We start from the raw sequence: 15,894 nt of genomic DNA on the forward strand, positions 1-15,894 counted from the left end.
AAACCCCCCCCCCCCCCCCCCCACCCCCACCCCCGCCAGCAGAACAGCTCAATTTTTCACCATCTGCTTTAAGCAGATTTGAGTCTTGACAATCGACAATCCAGCCCTTTGCCTTTAATTGTTCCCACCTGCACTATTAAAATATAGGTTTTCCACCATAAGTAGTGGGTTTGATGTTGTTCCATTTTTTGATATTGATGATCGTGAAGTGTTCCTCTGAAACTGACAGTAACCACTGGAGTTTCACATATGAGCAATTAAATGTGGACATCCAGAAGTTGTTGTCTATGATTCTATACTTCTCCGTAAGGTGCAGTGTTGAGGTCCCCACAAACTGCAATGAATTCAGAATCCCTGAACTGAAATATCACAAAATTTAAAATCCCCAAAATGTTAGGACGTGTTAATGGGGCTCGTCAACATTCTGGCCATAGTGCAGAACTAGCCATGCCCCTAGATAAGATGTTCCAATGCAGCAACAACACTGGCATTGACCTGACAAAGTTGAATATTTTCCAGGATTATTCTGTCCGCAAAACACAGCACAAATCCAATCCTGGCCAATTGCCACTTCAGCAGTCTCAAACATCCGAAAAGTGATGGATGTAGTTGTCTGCAGTAAGGTCAGGCAGCACTTACTCACCAATAAATGGCTCACTGATGCTCAGTTTTGTGTTTCGCCAGGACTTCTCAGCTCCAAACCTCATTACAACTTCCAAACAGTCCAAACATGAGTAAAAGAGTTGAATTTCAGAGGTGAGAAGAGAGCGACTGCCCTTCACATTAAGACAGTTTTTGACCGAGTGTGCAATCAAAGAGACCAATTACAATGGAAGTCAATGGTGGTCATGGGAAACTTCTACTGGCTGGAGACATACCTAGCACAAAGAAAAGAGTTGAGGTTGATTGAGGTCAACGATTTCAGCTCCAGAACATTGATGCAGGAGTTCCTCTTGGTAGTGCCCATAACCTATCAGCTGCTTCATCAGTGACCTCTCCATTGTACGGTCAAAATTGGGGATATTTGTTAATGTTTGCACAGTATTTACAATTATTCAGATGTTGAAACAGTCCCTGCCTCATGCAGCAAGAGAACATATTTAGGCAAACAAAATTGTAAATTAAAAAGAGTTCTGACTGCATTCCTCACCCAATTGCTGTCCAAAAACAATAAATGAATTCAAGACACCCATTGCAAAGATAGAATTCTAGCTTATTGAGTACTGCCCAGTGTCACAATAACGGCGCGTGCTTTTGACTTTGTGTGATTCTGAAGTAAATCAGAAGTTTCTTGATAATTACTTAAAAGTTTGGAAGTCCTTGAAGTCATCTGTTTGGTTGGGATGCATCCTGGATTATTGGGGAGTAAGGGTGGAGATTTCAGAGCTTCGGTCTCAATTTTCCAGTTCTCCTTGGATATGTGGCTGGATCCAGATTGGAGAATTACACAACAGTTTGGTAAAAGAGAGGGATAAACTCAGCAATTACAGGCAAACCAACCTAACATTGGTGGTAACTTTAATAAGTACCAAAAGCAGTGCAAATATTCACAGTACAGTAAAAGGTATTTATAAAGGGAGGAGGGGACTTGGGTGAAGGGGGAGACGTAATAAATACATCTTAAAGGCAATGACTGTTTTTGGGAAGGGAATGAAATTAACATTTCACAAGGTATATCCATCTATACATCTAAATCGGCTTCATGATGGGGTTACTACATATTGTTGGATGTTTTGATTAACAATGTTTCCCTTATTTTCTTTTGTTAATGCTGCTCATATGAGGAGCTGTGCAAGTTTCATTGAAAGGTATGTAAAACATCTGGAATAGGATTTCAGTAAATGTTTCTGCTCAGTGTAACAAGCAGTACACAAGTTTTTGGAAACAATATAGAAAGTCAGTTACGTCAGACTATTGTGGAACAAGAGGCAGCTGTGATAAAAGACGTATCTGATCAGACGCATGCAGTTCGAAGTGTTCTCTGAAGTATTTATGGTGGTTATGAAGCATCAGCTGATTGACTTTGTGGGCAAATGTTAACCCCAGTTGTGAGAACTAATTGTTTTCTGAACTTAAAACACTTTTTAATGTCACCTCAAGGCAGCCCAGTGTGACAATGCTACAGGCCATTACTCAGCAGCATCAATAAGCATTTTTTGAAATTATTGCTAAAGAAGAAACTGCAGACCAAAGGTTACTGAGATTATACACTCACTGATCCATTTATGAAAATCCACTTATGACTTTTTCAGCCAGAATTTTCTTCCAAAGAAGCTTAAAGGTTCCTTCCCACCACTTTCTGTTCAGTTCAACTCATACTCACTTACTTATCCATGCAATTCCAAATAAAATAGTTATAAGAGGGACACTGAAATATAACTAAACAGAATCTACCATCAATGGTGATGAGTCTGCTAATTCTCCATATCTTCAATGCTAAAATATTGCTTTGTGATGTATACTGTTATAATAAAATAATGTAGATGGGAATTATGTGATGATCTGACAAATCTGTAATGTTCAGAATAATAAACAGTGTCCAACATTAGATATGATTCAGCAATTGGACACCATTTACAAAATAATCCTCAGGGCAGGATTTACCGGCTGTTCACGCCGGTGGGATATTCCGAACCCACGCAAACGTATGGGTTTCCCGGCAACAAGGGGTGCAGTCAAATGCCAGCACCGCCTCCGCCGCCGAAAAACATGTGGCGGGTTAGTGAGTAAATCCTTAGTGTACTAAAAAGTATACTGACAACCAATTTAAGATTGTCAGTCATTCTCGTAGTATGACTTATTTGCAGGCATTGGAAGCTACATATATTAATACATTGAGCCATGTTCTTTGCAGACAGAAGGACCATACATTGCACATTTTCAGCTATAAAAGACAAGTGATGGACATTTGCTGATTAATTCCTCAGGGAAATGCCTTGACCAATCCGAGTCAAGTTGTATGGTTTGAGTTTTCAAACAACACTTGCCAGTTAACTGTCAGTCTCCATTGACTGGTGTTTCTCCATGGCAATACATCCACCAACCAGAGTCTAAGGGCAGGTTTAGCTCAGTTGGCTGGACAGCTGGTTTGTGATGCAGAACAAGGCCAACAGCGCGGGTTCAATGAAGGCCCTGCCTTCTCAACCTTGCCCCTTGCTTGAGGTGTGGTGATCCTCAGGTTAAATCACCGCAGTCAGCTCGCCCCCTCAAAGGGGAAAGCAGCCTATGATCATCTGGGACTATGGCGACTTTACTTTTATTTGCTAAATAATCTGAATTCTCTTCTCATACAGTATAAATTTGTTGTTTCCCCAATAAGTTTTGATTGTCCTGATGAGTGCAAGATGAAAAGCTTTGACAAAATGTCTTCAATAAATACTCAAGAATAGTAATTATTGTAAATTCTAGCACATCGAAGAATAGCCATTGAAGGCATAATAATTTGAGACATAGTAAATGTATTTTCACTTCCCATGTTTTACACAGTAATATAAAACAATATTTAAAAGTAAGGACTACGATATACAAATTTTTTACCAATATCAGTTTGGCCATTTGAATTAAATTTGAACACACGATTGGTATACTTAGAATGTAAGATACTTGGGTCTTCTCTGAACCGCCTCCAATGGAATGATACCTTTCCTTAAATAAGAGGACCAAAACTGCTCACAGTACTCCAGATGTGGTCTAACCAGCACCTTGTACTGTTGCAGCAATGCCTCCTGACTCTTATACTCCAACCCCCTTGAAATGAGGGACAACATTCTATTAGCCTTCCTGATTACCTGCTGTACCTGTGTGCTAGCTTTCGGTGTTTCATGTCATGAAATCTACTGCCGTTAATAAAGACAATGAGCGGCACTTAGTATATTAATGTACATTTGACAATTTAACCCCATGACTCTCCTCCCCATCACGGCCTTAGTATTTATTTTAGGTCTATAATTCAATTATACAAATAACATTTCTTCTATGTGTGTAATAGGATTTTTTTTCTTCGCACAATTCTTTTAATTCTTCTTAAATATTCAAAGTTTCCTCTAGAATTTGGTTTACAGATAAATGTTGAAGATTAATCTCTGTTGACAGTTTGCCAGGCTCCATGCCTTTGGAATAATGTTCTGCTACAAATATTTTGCAGTCTTGAAGAGGCCTGAAAAATGGTCATGGGCGGTATCTTACTGTGTTTTTTCAAAGTGTCAGGCTCAGACTAAAAACTGATGTGTAGCTCTCCAGCTGCACAGACCTGGGGCGGGATTCTCCGACCCCCCGCCAGGTCGGAGAATCGCCCGGGGTCGGCGTTATGCCCGCCCCCGCCAAGTCCCGAATTCTCCGCCCCCCCCCCCCCCCCCGAGATTCGGCGGGGGTGGGAACTGCGCGCACTGGTCGGCGGGCCCCTCGCGGTGATTCAGCCTACGATGGGCTGAAGTCCCGCCACTGACTAGCCTCTCCATCCGCCGTAGATTAAACCACCTATCTTACCGGCGGTATTGGCGGCGCGGGTGAGTGCTGGGGCGGGGAGGGGGGGGATCTGGCCCTGGGGTGGTGCCCCCACGGTGGCATGGCCCGCAATCGGGGCCCACCGATCAGCCGGCGGGCCTGTGCCGTGGGGGCACTCTTTTTCTTCCGCCTCCGCCATGGCCTTCACCACTTTTCAATGACCTTGCCGCTCTTTGCCTCTTCCCCCAAAACCACTACAGACAACGCGGATCCCACCCCCATGTGGCCTGCAGCTGGCACTGCCCCTTGATAAAGGTTGGCAGTGCCAGGGCCTACCTGTGCCAAGGGGCAATGCGAGGGCACTGCCCGGGCATGTCCCTGTCCCCCCAGGTGCTATACCATTGCACACCTCGATTCAACCTCGTTTTTCAAATCCTGATGTAAACCGTGCTGATGTTAATTATTCAGTTAAGGGAGGGGGGGGGGGGGTCATGGGGTGGGGGGGGGGTGCTGTTGGGTAACTACATTGAAATGTATTCAAATACATTAAAGTGAGGCTCTCACACTCTGTGGGTGTGAACCTCATGATGTCACTGACGAAAATCAGGAAACACCATCTCTCAGGTGAGAATTGCATTTCCCAATTTTCTCTGGGTTTTCTGCCCGCGTCGACAATCCCGTGCATGAGGCTAACGCGGGCTAAAAATAATCCCACCCATATCTGGATTTATTATCCATCTTATCCTTCAGCTCAACTGAATGTAATTCTTTTTATTAAGTAGTCGTGTATATCTTCAAAAGCAAAACTGTCTCCTCGGGAACGTCAGGTAGAATCCTACAGTTACATTCTAAGGTGTCATTCTGTAATGAGATCTGCATTCAACAGGAAATCCCGTTGACAACGGTGGGATCAGAATATCCTGCCGCCAGCCAATGGCAGGCCACGTCCCAGATCGTTCGGTAAATCCCGCCCATAGATCCCATTCTATTTTCCTAACGCGAATTTGTAAATGGTAGTCTGCTTTGCACCTCCCTAAACACATGGGACGGGATTCTCCGTTGCCCAACTCCGATATCGTAATCGACGATCAGGCGGAGAATCCCTGTTTACGACCGTATCGGGGGCAGTGCCTGTTTTTGGATGTTCCACCTCCTCCAAGATGGCATAATCGAGGAGTACGGCATACGCTGTTGGGACAGCCTCAGGACATTACCTGAAAGCCCTCCCCTGATGCTCCGCCCCTGATGGGCCGAGTTTCCGACGGTGCGGGACACATGTGCTCTTAGTTTTCACGCAACAAGCGTGGAGGCTGCTGGCCTGGGGCGCACTATCTGGCAGGTCAGGTCCACACACGGCCGGCACCATGTTGTACGGCGCGACCAGTGCAGGTCGTCGCGGTGCGCATGCGTGACACAGACCCGGCAATTCTCCAGGCATTTATATCGGGAAGGCCGTGCGTGTTACGTAGCCGTGGCTACTAGCCTCACACCGGTCAGGAGATTGGTACTCGCCGAATTCTTTTCGGCATAAAATCAGACACTTCCTCCGGATATAGCCTCCATATCGGAGCATCCAGCCCATAATTTTTAAACAGGCATTATCCTGACCTCTCCATGAATGCAGCCTCTGTGTGAAGTTTAAATTGTTCAGCAATTGTTAAAAAAAACTGTGACGTTTTAAAATATTGAGATCTGTGATCTGATTTCAGCTGCAGAACATCATTCGGCAAAAGAAAGAGGTCAAGCCAGGAGCACAGTCTGCACTGGTAAGTTGTCATCTCCATCCGGGTTACTTCCTGTCAAACAAACTCAGAATAATTATTTCCTCTTAATACCACTGTTGAGCCTGTCAAAGGGATAGCTTGTTTGAGAAAAATCTGTCTAAAAGTTCATGAATGTTGTTTACAGGACATCTTGATTCCTCACAATTCCTGTTAATTTGATTGATAAAGGATCCAGTCTGTCAATCTGACTGTTTACTTGCAATTAATTCCAAGTTATGGTACAACAAGGAGATTCTATACAAAGTAATGGTAAGGAGCAGGTATAGTCCCCGAGAAAACATGTTTATTCTGTACTGTTATTAAAAAGGCATTAGATTGTAGCTAAGATTAAGAAGAGGTAATTTGTTCATATCCGCATTAAAGCTCAAGATTTGTACGGTTCTATTTGCTTTGAGAATATATCATTGGGCCAAATCTTCCGAGGTGGGACAATCACCTTGGATTGCCACTCCACACCTGTTTACCTACAACATTGCACCGGAGCTCCACATTTCTTACCTGGACTTCGAAACCAAGCTTCCTAAAAAATGTGGAGATCCCTGTTTAGTAATCCATCTTTCACATAGCAGGAGCAACTGAGAACCCAAGCCAAACCCTCTCTTTACTGCACTTTCTGCCATATACCATGACGTTTAAATGTCCCGAAGACACTTTGACAAGCTGTGCAGTGAAGGTAGGTAAGTGAGGGGGTGGGGCTTGTCAGATGGTTTTGGGGGACAAAGTCGTGGGGGGTAATCAGGGTGAACATAAGAACATAAGAACTAGGAGCAGGAGTAGGCCATCTGGCCCCTCGAGCCTGCTCCGCCATTCAATGAGATCATGGCTGATCTTTTGTGGACTCAGCTCCACTTTCCGGCCCGAACACCATAACCCTTAATCCCTTTATTCTTCAAAAAACTATCTATCTTTACCTTAAAAACATGTAATGAAGGAGCCTCAACTGCTTCACTGGGCAAGGAATTCCATAGATTCACAACCCTTTGGGTGAAGAAGTTCCTCCTAAACTCAGTTCTAAATCTACTTCCCCTTATTTTGAGGCTATGCCCCCTAGTTCTGCTGTCACCCGCCAGTGGAAACAACCTGCCCGCATCTATCCTATCTATTCCCTTCATAATTTTAAATGTTTCTATAAGATCCCCCCTCATCCTTCTAAATTCCAACGAATACAGTCCCAGTCTACTCAACCTCTCCTCATAATCCAACCCCTTCAGCTCTGGGATTAACCTAGTGAATCTCCTCTGCACACCCTCCAGCGCCAGTACGTCCTTTCTCAAGTAAGGAGACCAAAACTGAACACAATACTCCAGGTGTGGCCGCACTAACACCTTATACAATTGCAACATAACCTCCCTAGTCTTAAACTCCATCCCTCTAGCAATGAAGGACAAAATTCCATTTGCCTTCTTAATCACCTGTTGCACTTGTAAACCAACCTTCTGTGACTCATGCACTAGCACACCCAAGTCTCTCTGAACAGCGGCATGCTTTAATATTTTATCGTTTAAATAATAATCCCGTTTGCTGTTATTCCTACCAAAATGGATAACCTCACATTTGTCAACATTGTATTCCATTAGGGTGTAATTGGGTGATTGGAAGGGAATCAGGTGGTCGGTGGGGATAGTCCGGGTGATGAGGGAGGGCGGGTTTGGGAAGAGAGGTTCTTCCGAGGTTTGGGGGTTCAGTGATTTAGTTACCCAGGAGTTAGAACTGGCTTTAATTCCTCTAACTATTGCTGGAGAATTATTCTGTTAAGTGAGTCGGAATCATCTGAAGCACCAACACTAGCTCAGAGATCTGGAAGGTTCCAGACGCTGGGTAATTGGCCAACTAAAGTTGAAACTTCCTGGGCAATTCCTGTGGAGTCCTTGTGTTGGGACTTCCCAGGGGTCACCCAGAGCATCTTCGGGGGTGCATCTGTGGTATGACCATCCAAAGACTGGAAGATCAAAGCCATTGTGATCTTCCCAAACTGATTTAAGGAAATAAGGAGAGTTTGGCATAAACCAAGATTAAATGTTAACAATGAGACCCCTCATACATTATGAACAAGTTCTTTGTGACGACGAGTGATTTTTATCGCGATCATTTGCCCAGAAATTGGCATCTTCATGGACTAACTTTTATTATTCAAAATTATAGTACTTGAGTGACAAAATCGCAATCAATATAGTAAAGATTCATTTCTGGGTATTGCATTTTACCAAATCTATCCAGACTTTAATGATTTAAAAAGTCCCAAAGCTTTACAATTTCCTTCACATCTTGCTAAAAGAGATGTGTGCAAAACTTTTACAACAACAAACATCGCCTTTGTTGCAGCTGAGTTACCCAAAATACATTAATAGAAATAAAAATGGTGGCTATTATTACAATTATTGTAGAACACTATTCTTTTAGTAAAATGCAAAATGAAATGTTAAAACCTTTTGAGTTAACTTCCATCACTACAGAATATTATTCAAAGTGAAAGTGTACTAAACATTTCTAGAAAGGGCACTGTGCTAAATTGCACTTATAGCTCCATAGTGAAAGCGATTTTAAGACTTCCACTCATGCAAGAGAGGTATTGTCCAACAAGCAGCTACAGCAAGAGAGAGAAAGTTGTGGAAAGGTAAGTGGCTCCAAAAGTTGTCATCAAATATTTGAACATTTATTTTGGAAATTCCGGGGGCGAGAAGTTGACAGAAGGCACTCTGGTTAAAATTACACATTCCAAGCATCTCTCTGCTGGTTGAGAACATCTCCTGGGATTAACAAAGACTATCTCTGAGCACTGTACAGATTTGATAAAAAATGTTAAAAATTCTCGTTTAAATAATTTAGTACTTGATGAAATAAATCATGATGCATAGAAGCACCAAGCCAGGCAAAGACACATGGAAGACATTCACTAAGGGAATGCATGCAATACGGCAATGTTTAATTTTTAAAAAAATTTAGAGTACCCAGTTCTTTTTTTCCAATTAAAGTGCAATTTAGCGTGGCCCATTCACTTACCATGCACATCGTTTTGGGTTGTGGGGGTGAGACCCATGCAGACGCGGGGAGAATATGCAAACTCCACATGGACAGTGACCAGGGGCCGGGATCGAACCCAGGTCCTCGGCGCCGTGATGCAGCAGTGCTAACCACCACGCCACTGTGCCGCCCTGCTGGAGCCACTTACCTTTCCACAACTTTCTCTCTCATGCTAGAGCTGCTTGGACAATGCCTCTCTTGCATGAGTGGAAGTCTTAAAATCACTTAGCTGCTTCAGGATGTTTTTTTTTAGCATTGTTGTAAAGACGGTGCTTAGATGGTCAGTAACGGGAATGATAAGACGTGGGGCCTTTGGTGAATGGGAAGTTGGGCTTATGTTCAAACGCACCACAGCCAGGTGCGTTGATCACAGATGGTACGGCCAGAAAGGGAATGTGTGGTTGCCTCTTTCTTTCCACTACCTCCCTTCCTCCTCCTCCCCAGCTGGTCGCTGTGTAACTGGTGAAAAGCGCTGTGCCCTCATGATGACACGTTTCATTAAATTCACGTTTTTATGTCACACCAGAGACATATGCAATGTGCTCAATGGATAGTCTTTGTGCTCAGTGCCCTCCCCACACTCTCTGGTTTTTTGTTGTGGCTCATATACATTTGGTGCATTAGGATACCAACTATCAACCTGCATGATATGCTGCATCTGAGTGCACATCAGCTACACGATGGAGGAATAGAATCCCTTCTGGTTTCAGCACATCACAGAGTTGTCGAGCAGCACCCACAAAGTCACAATTGTGCAGTCACTGGAACCCTGCACATGGAAAAGCCTGCAATCCTTGTCATGCCATCTGTTTGCTCCAGCTGCTTCTCTCTGGTAAGACAGAATAAAATATATTTGGCTTCCTTGTAATACAGAATGTCAATGATCATTCTTTGCAACAATGGATAGCAAAATGAGAGATGTTGCAAAAAACCTGTTCCAACAGGAAGGAGTTAGACGCACAAATTTTCATGCCCACAATCACCTTCGCAATCATTGGCAATGCCATCCTCACCCTATTCTTGAAGCTATAACAGGTGGCAGGTACCGGTGACCGTCTTCTTAGTGTAGTCAACGTCTGTGATTAGTGAAGTGCCAGGCTTAATGCTATTTACAAACCCCAGCTATTTACAAACTATATTAGTGACTGAGACAAAGAGTAATTATTGACGATATAAAGCTACATGGAAATGCAAGAGGTGAGGAGGACACAGAGAGGCTGCAAAGTGAATAGGGCAGGTTAACTGAATGGGCAAGAAGATGGCGAAAGGAGTATAATGTGGGAAATGTGAGGCTATTCACTTTGGTCGTAAGAATTATCACAGTTGAGATGTGAAAGAAAATATACATATCTACATGTCAACTGGACTATATAACGTTGTTTTGTTTGTGCTTTTCAAAATGGACAATTGCTGAGCTGACAAACTGGCTCCAGCTAGTCACATGCTGACTTCCAGAAGTTTCAAAGGATTTTTTGGAAATGATGTTTATTTAAAATGTTTAACATTTTATACAGAAGACATAAACAAATACTTTTCGCAAATACCAATCCCAACACCACTCCCCCCCCCCCCCCACCCATTACCAAACCAACAAAACTAACCCCACAAAATCCGAATACCCCCAACCCACCCCCCAACACCTCCCCACTAACAGTTAACAGTGACCAGTTCTCTAAAGTGCAATATGAACGTCCACCACCTTCGATAGAACCCCTCATTTGACCCCTTCATGGTGTATTTGACCGTCACTAAGTGCAGAAACAGCATCAAGTCCCCGAGTCATGCTGAAGTACTTGGCAGTGTCACCAACCTCCAGCCCAATAGGATCCGCCTCCATGCCACCGACAAAGCAAAAGCCAGCAAATCAGTTCCTGCCCCCGTCCACAGCTCCGGCACCTCAGAGACCCCAGAAATCGCCACCACTGGGCAGGATTCTAACCCCACATTCAGGATCGGCAACATGGTGTCAAAAATGAACCTCCAAAACCCCACCAGTTTGGGACACAACCAGAACATGTGTGTGTGGTGCACTAGCCCCCTCAAGCAGCACTCACACTTGTCCTCCAGTCCTTTCAAAAGCAGCTCATCCTCACTTTAGTGAGGTGCGCTTGAAATTCTACCTTCAACTGAATAAGGCTCAGCCTTATGCAGGACGATGTCGCGTTCACCCTCATCAGTGCCTCACTCCATACCACCTCCTCCAGTATCGGCCCCAACTCCTCGACCAGTTTCGCCTTCACTCCCTCCACCGAACTCAACTCCTGCCCCACTATTCGCTCATACATGCCGGACGTACTGCCCTCCTCTGATCCTGAGCAGGAGAGAATCCGCTCCAACAAGGTAGATGGCTGTCCCACCAGGAAAACTGGAAAAAACTCCTCAGCCCAGCTCCACACCTGGAGGTACCTAAACACGTCTGCATTCACTAGCCCAAATACTCCTTTATCTCCTCCCAGCTGGCAAACTGCCCCTCCAAAAATAGACCCCCACATTCTCCAGCCCTCTCTCCCTCCATGCATCAATTGTGGCATTTAGCTTTGCTGGCTCAAATAGGTGGCTACACAAATGGGCCAACTTGAAATGTTGGTGAAGTTGCCTTCAGATTTTTAGTGTGGCCACCACCACTGGATTTGTTGAGTACTTCGCCGGCACACCGGAAATGGCGCTGTTACCAATGCCCCTCGGCCTGTACCCCTAACTGATTCTGACTACATCTGGACTCAAAGCAGCCTTGGATCCCTGCACCACCTCAGCACCTACGACAAATTTGGCAATGTCAGCCCCCTCCCTCTGAAGCATCCCTCTCCGAATCCTCGGGATTTGCCAGCCTAAACAAACCCAGAAATAAGTCGGTCCACCTCTCGAAAAAACAACTTTGACAGAAACACCGGGAAGCACTAGAACAAAAACAGGAATCTCGGCAAGATGTTAGAAATTTCAAAGTTTTTTTTTAATAAACATTTTATTGAGGTATTTTTGGTATCATAACAACAACAAAATAAACATTGTACGTGAAACTATAAACATAGTGCAAAAGCCGCCTCCCTCCCTTACAGGTCCCACCTTTATTAACCCCCTACCCTAAGCTAAAATAAACCCCCCCCCTTCTGCTGACGATTAATTTTCCGCGAAGAAGTCGACGAATGGTTGCCACCTCCGGGCGAACCCTAACAGTGACCCTCTCAAGGCGAACTTGATTTTCTCCAAACAGAGAAAACTAGCCATGTCCGATAGTCAGGTCTCCGACTTCGGGGGCTTTGTATCCCTCCATGCTAATAGTATCCGTCTCCGGGCTACCAGGGAAGCAAAGGCCAGAACGTCTGTCTCTTTCTCCTCCAGGATTCCCAGGTCTTCCGACACCCTGAAAATCGCCACCTCTGGACTCAGCGCCACCCTTGTTTTGAACACCGTGGGCATGACATCTGCGAACCCCTGCCAAAGTCCCCTGAGCCAGGGACATGCCCAGAACATGTGGACATGGTTCGCTAGTCCTCCCGCACATTTTGCACACCTGTCTTTCACCCCAAAGAAACTGCTCATCTGGGCCACTGTCATGTGAGCCCGATGAATTACCTTAAATTGTATCAGGCTGAGCCTGGCACATGTTGTGGACGCATTGACTCTACTCAATGCGTCCGCCATAGACCATCCTCTATCCTCCCAGCTCCTCCTCCAACTTGCACTTCAGCTCCTCGGTCTGCGTCTCCTCTGACCCCATAAGTTCCTTGTAAATGTCAGAGATGCTCCCTTCTCCCACCCACCCTCTGAAAACTACCCTGTCTTGAATCCCCCTTAGCGGTAGGAGTCGGAAGGTTGACACCTGTTTACGTAAGAAGTCCGGCACCTGCAGATATCGGAATTTGTTTCCCCTCGCCAACCCAAACTTCTCCTCATACTCGGAAAGCTCCCCTCTATAAACATCCTCTCAATCCTTGCTCTCCGCCATATCCGGAAACCCCCATCCATACTTCCCGGGTGAAACCGGTGATTATTACAGATTGGGGACCAGATCTATGCTCCCTCTGCTCCTACATGTTTCCTCCATTGCTCCCAGACTATCAGGGCCGCCACCACCACGGGGTTGGTGGAGTACCATGCTGGTGGGAACGGCAGATGCGCAGTTACCAATGCCCCCAGACTGGTGCCCTTGCATGAAGCTGCCTCCATACGATCCCATGCCGACCCCTCCCCCACCAACCACTTCCTGATCATGGCTATATTCGCCACCCAGTAATAGTTACTAAAATTTGGCAGCGCCAGCCCACCCTCTCCCTGACTCCGCTCAAGCATTACCTTCCTTACCCGCGAGGTCTTGCCCGCCCAAACAAAGCCAGTGATCACTTTGTTGACCCGTTTAAAAAAGGACCGCAGAATAAAGATGGGGAGACATTGAAACACGAAGAGGAATCTCGGGAGGACCGTCATCTTCACCGTCTGGACCCTCCCAACTAATGACAACGGGAACGCTTCCCATCTCCGAAAATCATCCTTCATTTGGTCTACTAGTCGGGCCAGATTTAATTTATGCAGCCGGTCCCATTCCCGGACCACTTGAATGCCTAGGTACCTAAAGCTTCCCCCTACTTATCTAAACGGCTGCTCCCCCAATCGCCTCTCCTGTCCCCTCGCCTGGACCGCAAACATCTCACTTTTCCCCATATTTAGCTTCTACCCCGGAAACCGGCCAAATTCCTTGAGAATCCTCATGATTTCTTCCATCCCCTCTATTGGGTCCGATACATACAGAAGCAGGTCGTCTGCATAGAGCGAGACTCTGTGTTCCACCCCCGCCCCCGGACCAGCCCCTTGGCAAAGGCTCTATAGCTAACGCGAACAACAGTGCGGAGAGGGGCCATCCCTGTCTTGTCCCCCTGTGCAGTCTAAAATAGTCCAATGTTGTCCTATTTGCCCGTACACTTGCCACAGGAGCCTGATACAGCAACCTGACCCAGTCAATAAAGCCCCGCCCAAATACAAACCATCCCAGTACCTCCCACAGATAATCCCATTTACCTGATCAAAAGTCTTTTCTGCATCCATTGCGATCACTACCTCCACCTTCCGGGGACATCATGATCACGTTTAACAACCTTCTTACATTGGCCACCAACTGCCTACCCTTAACAAACCCCGTCTGGAACACAATCCTGGAGGACAAAATTTTGGCCAGCAGTTGGCGTTCACATTCAACAGGGATATCGGCCTGTAGGACCGACACAGCTCCGGTTTCTTGTCCCGCTTCAGAATCAGCGAAATCGTGGCCTGTGACATCGTCGGGGGCAGCACCCCTCTTTCCCTTGCCTCATTGAACATCCTCATCAACACCGGCCCCAATATCCCAGAGAACCTTTGATAAAACTGCATTGGGTATCCATCCGGCCCCGGGGCTTTACCCGACTGCATGGCCTTCCGACCCTCCACTATCTCTTCCAACCCGATCGGGGCCCCCAGCCCTTCTACCAGCTCCCTGTCCACCTTTGGGAAATTCAGCCCCCCCAATAAGTTCCTCCTCCCCTCCAGCCCCGCAGGGGGCTCCGACCTATACAGCCGAATGTAGAAATCCCTAAACACCTTATTCACCGCTGCTGAATCTCCAACCAGGACTTAGAAAGAGGGAGGCAACCAATACATTTCCTCAGCCCCTCGCACGCCCCTTCGTCAGCCAAAAGTCCCACATCTAACCTCCAGTGCGGGCGCTGGTTACTGTCCAGCCCTCTTGACCAGCCCATTTAACCCTCGAACATGCCAGGTGGTTAGCCTATTTGGGGGCCTCATTGGCCCCCCCTTCACCCATCATCCATCCCCTTTTTGGACCCGCCTCCAGCCCATGCTCCGCGCCTCCACCGCCTCACCCCCAGGCAGCCCCCGACCCCAACCACTCTCTGTTCCTTAGCCCAAGTACTCCCTCGTCAGCAGAACATTTTTCCCCCTCCCCCCAAGTAACAACACGCAGTAACCAAACCCCTTTAATAAACCGAACAGCTGCACACCCCCCACTACGCTTCCGTGAGCTAGCCCGCCTAGCTAGCTTGGTGGCCCCCATCCCTGGTGCCGGATATTCTCCCACCTATTGTTCCCTCCCCGCCCCCTCCCCCCGCCCATACTAACATACTCCCACATCAAATAATCCCCACACAATTGCCTGACAGAAAAACACCAAAATCTAAACAAGCACACCTCCATCCCCCAACAGTGCAAATGAAAACCTTAACTCACTCAGCTCTGCCACTGGTCCCAAATCAATACAGAAGGCATTACAAACAGCTGCCACAAAATGAATAACGGGAAACCTTTTTTTAAAGAACAGAAAAACAAACAAAAAAAACCCATGAACGTTGCAGCAAAGTTCAAAAGTTCTCAGTCCACCACCAGTCCTTTCCTTTTCACTAAGTCCAGCGCGCCCTCAGGCGACTCAACATAAAAGTGCTGTTTCTCGTCCGTGACCCATAGACAGGCCGGATACGACAGTTCATACTTCACCTTTTACTTAAAAGAATCAATCTAATCTGGTTGAAGCCTGCTCTTCTCTTGGCCATCTCCACACTAAGGTCTTGGTAGACCCACAGGATACTGTTGTCCCACTTACAGCTCCGTGTCTGCTTGGCCCACTGTAGAATGCTCTCCTTATCCAAGTACCTGTGTAATC

The 15,894-nt window shown here is 46.0% G+C and overlaps 1 protein-coding gene across 1 annotated transcript in view; it reads left to right on the forward strand.

Annotated features, from left to right (window-relative positions):
- The window catches only part of micu2 (mitochondrial calcium uptake 2), a 599,136-nt gene that overhangs the window by 478,415 nt on the left and 104,827 nt on the right, over nt 1–15,894 (forward strand). Inside the window, 1 exon segment of the mRNA XM_038818942.1 lies at nt 6,153–6,209. Coding sequence (XP_038674870.1) covers nt 6,153–6,209 — 57 coding nt within the window.

The sequence above is a fragment of the Scyliorhinus canicula genome, chromosome 14 (assembly GCF_902713615.1).
Source record: "Scyliorhinus canicula chromosome 14, sScyCan1.1, whole genome shotgun sequence".
Taxonomy (NCBI): domain Eukaryota; kingdom Metazoa; phylum Chordata; class Chondrichthyes; order Carcharhiniformes; family Scyliorhinidae; genus Scyliorhinus; species Scyliorhinus canicula.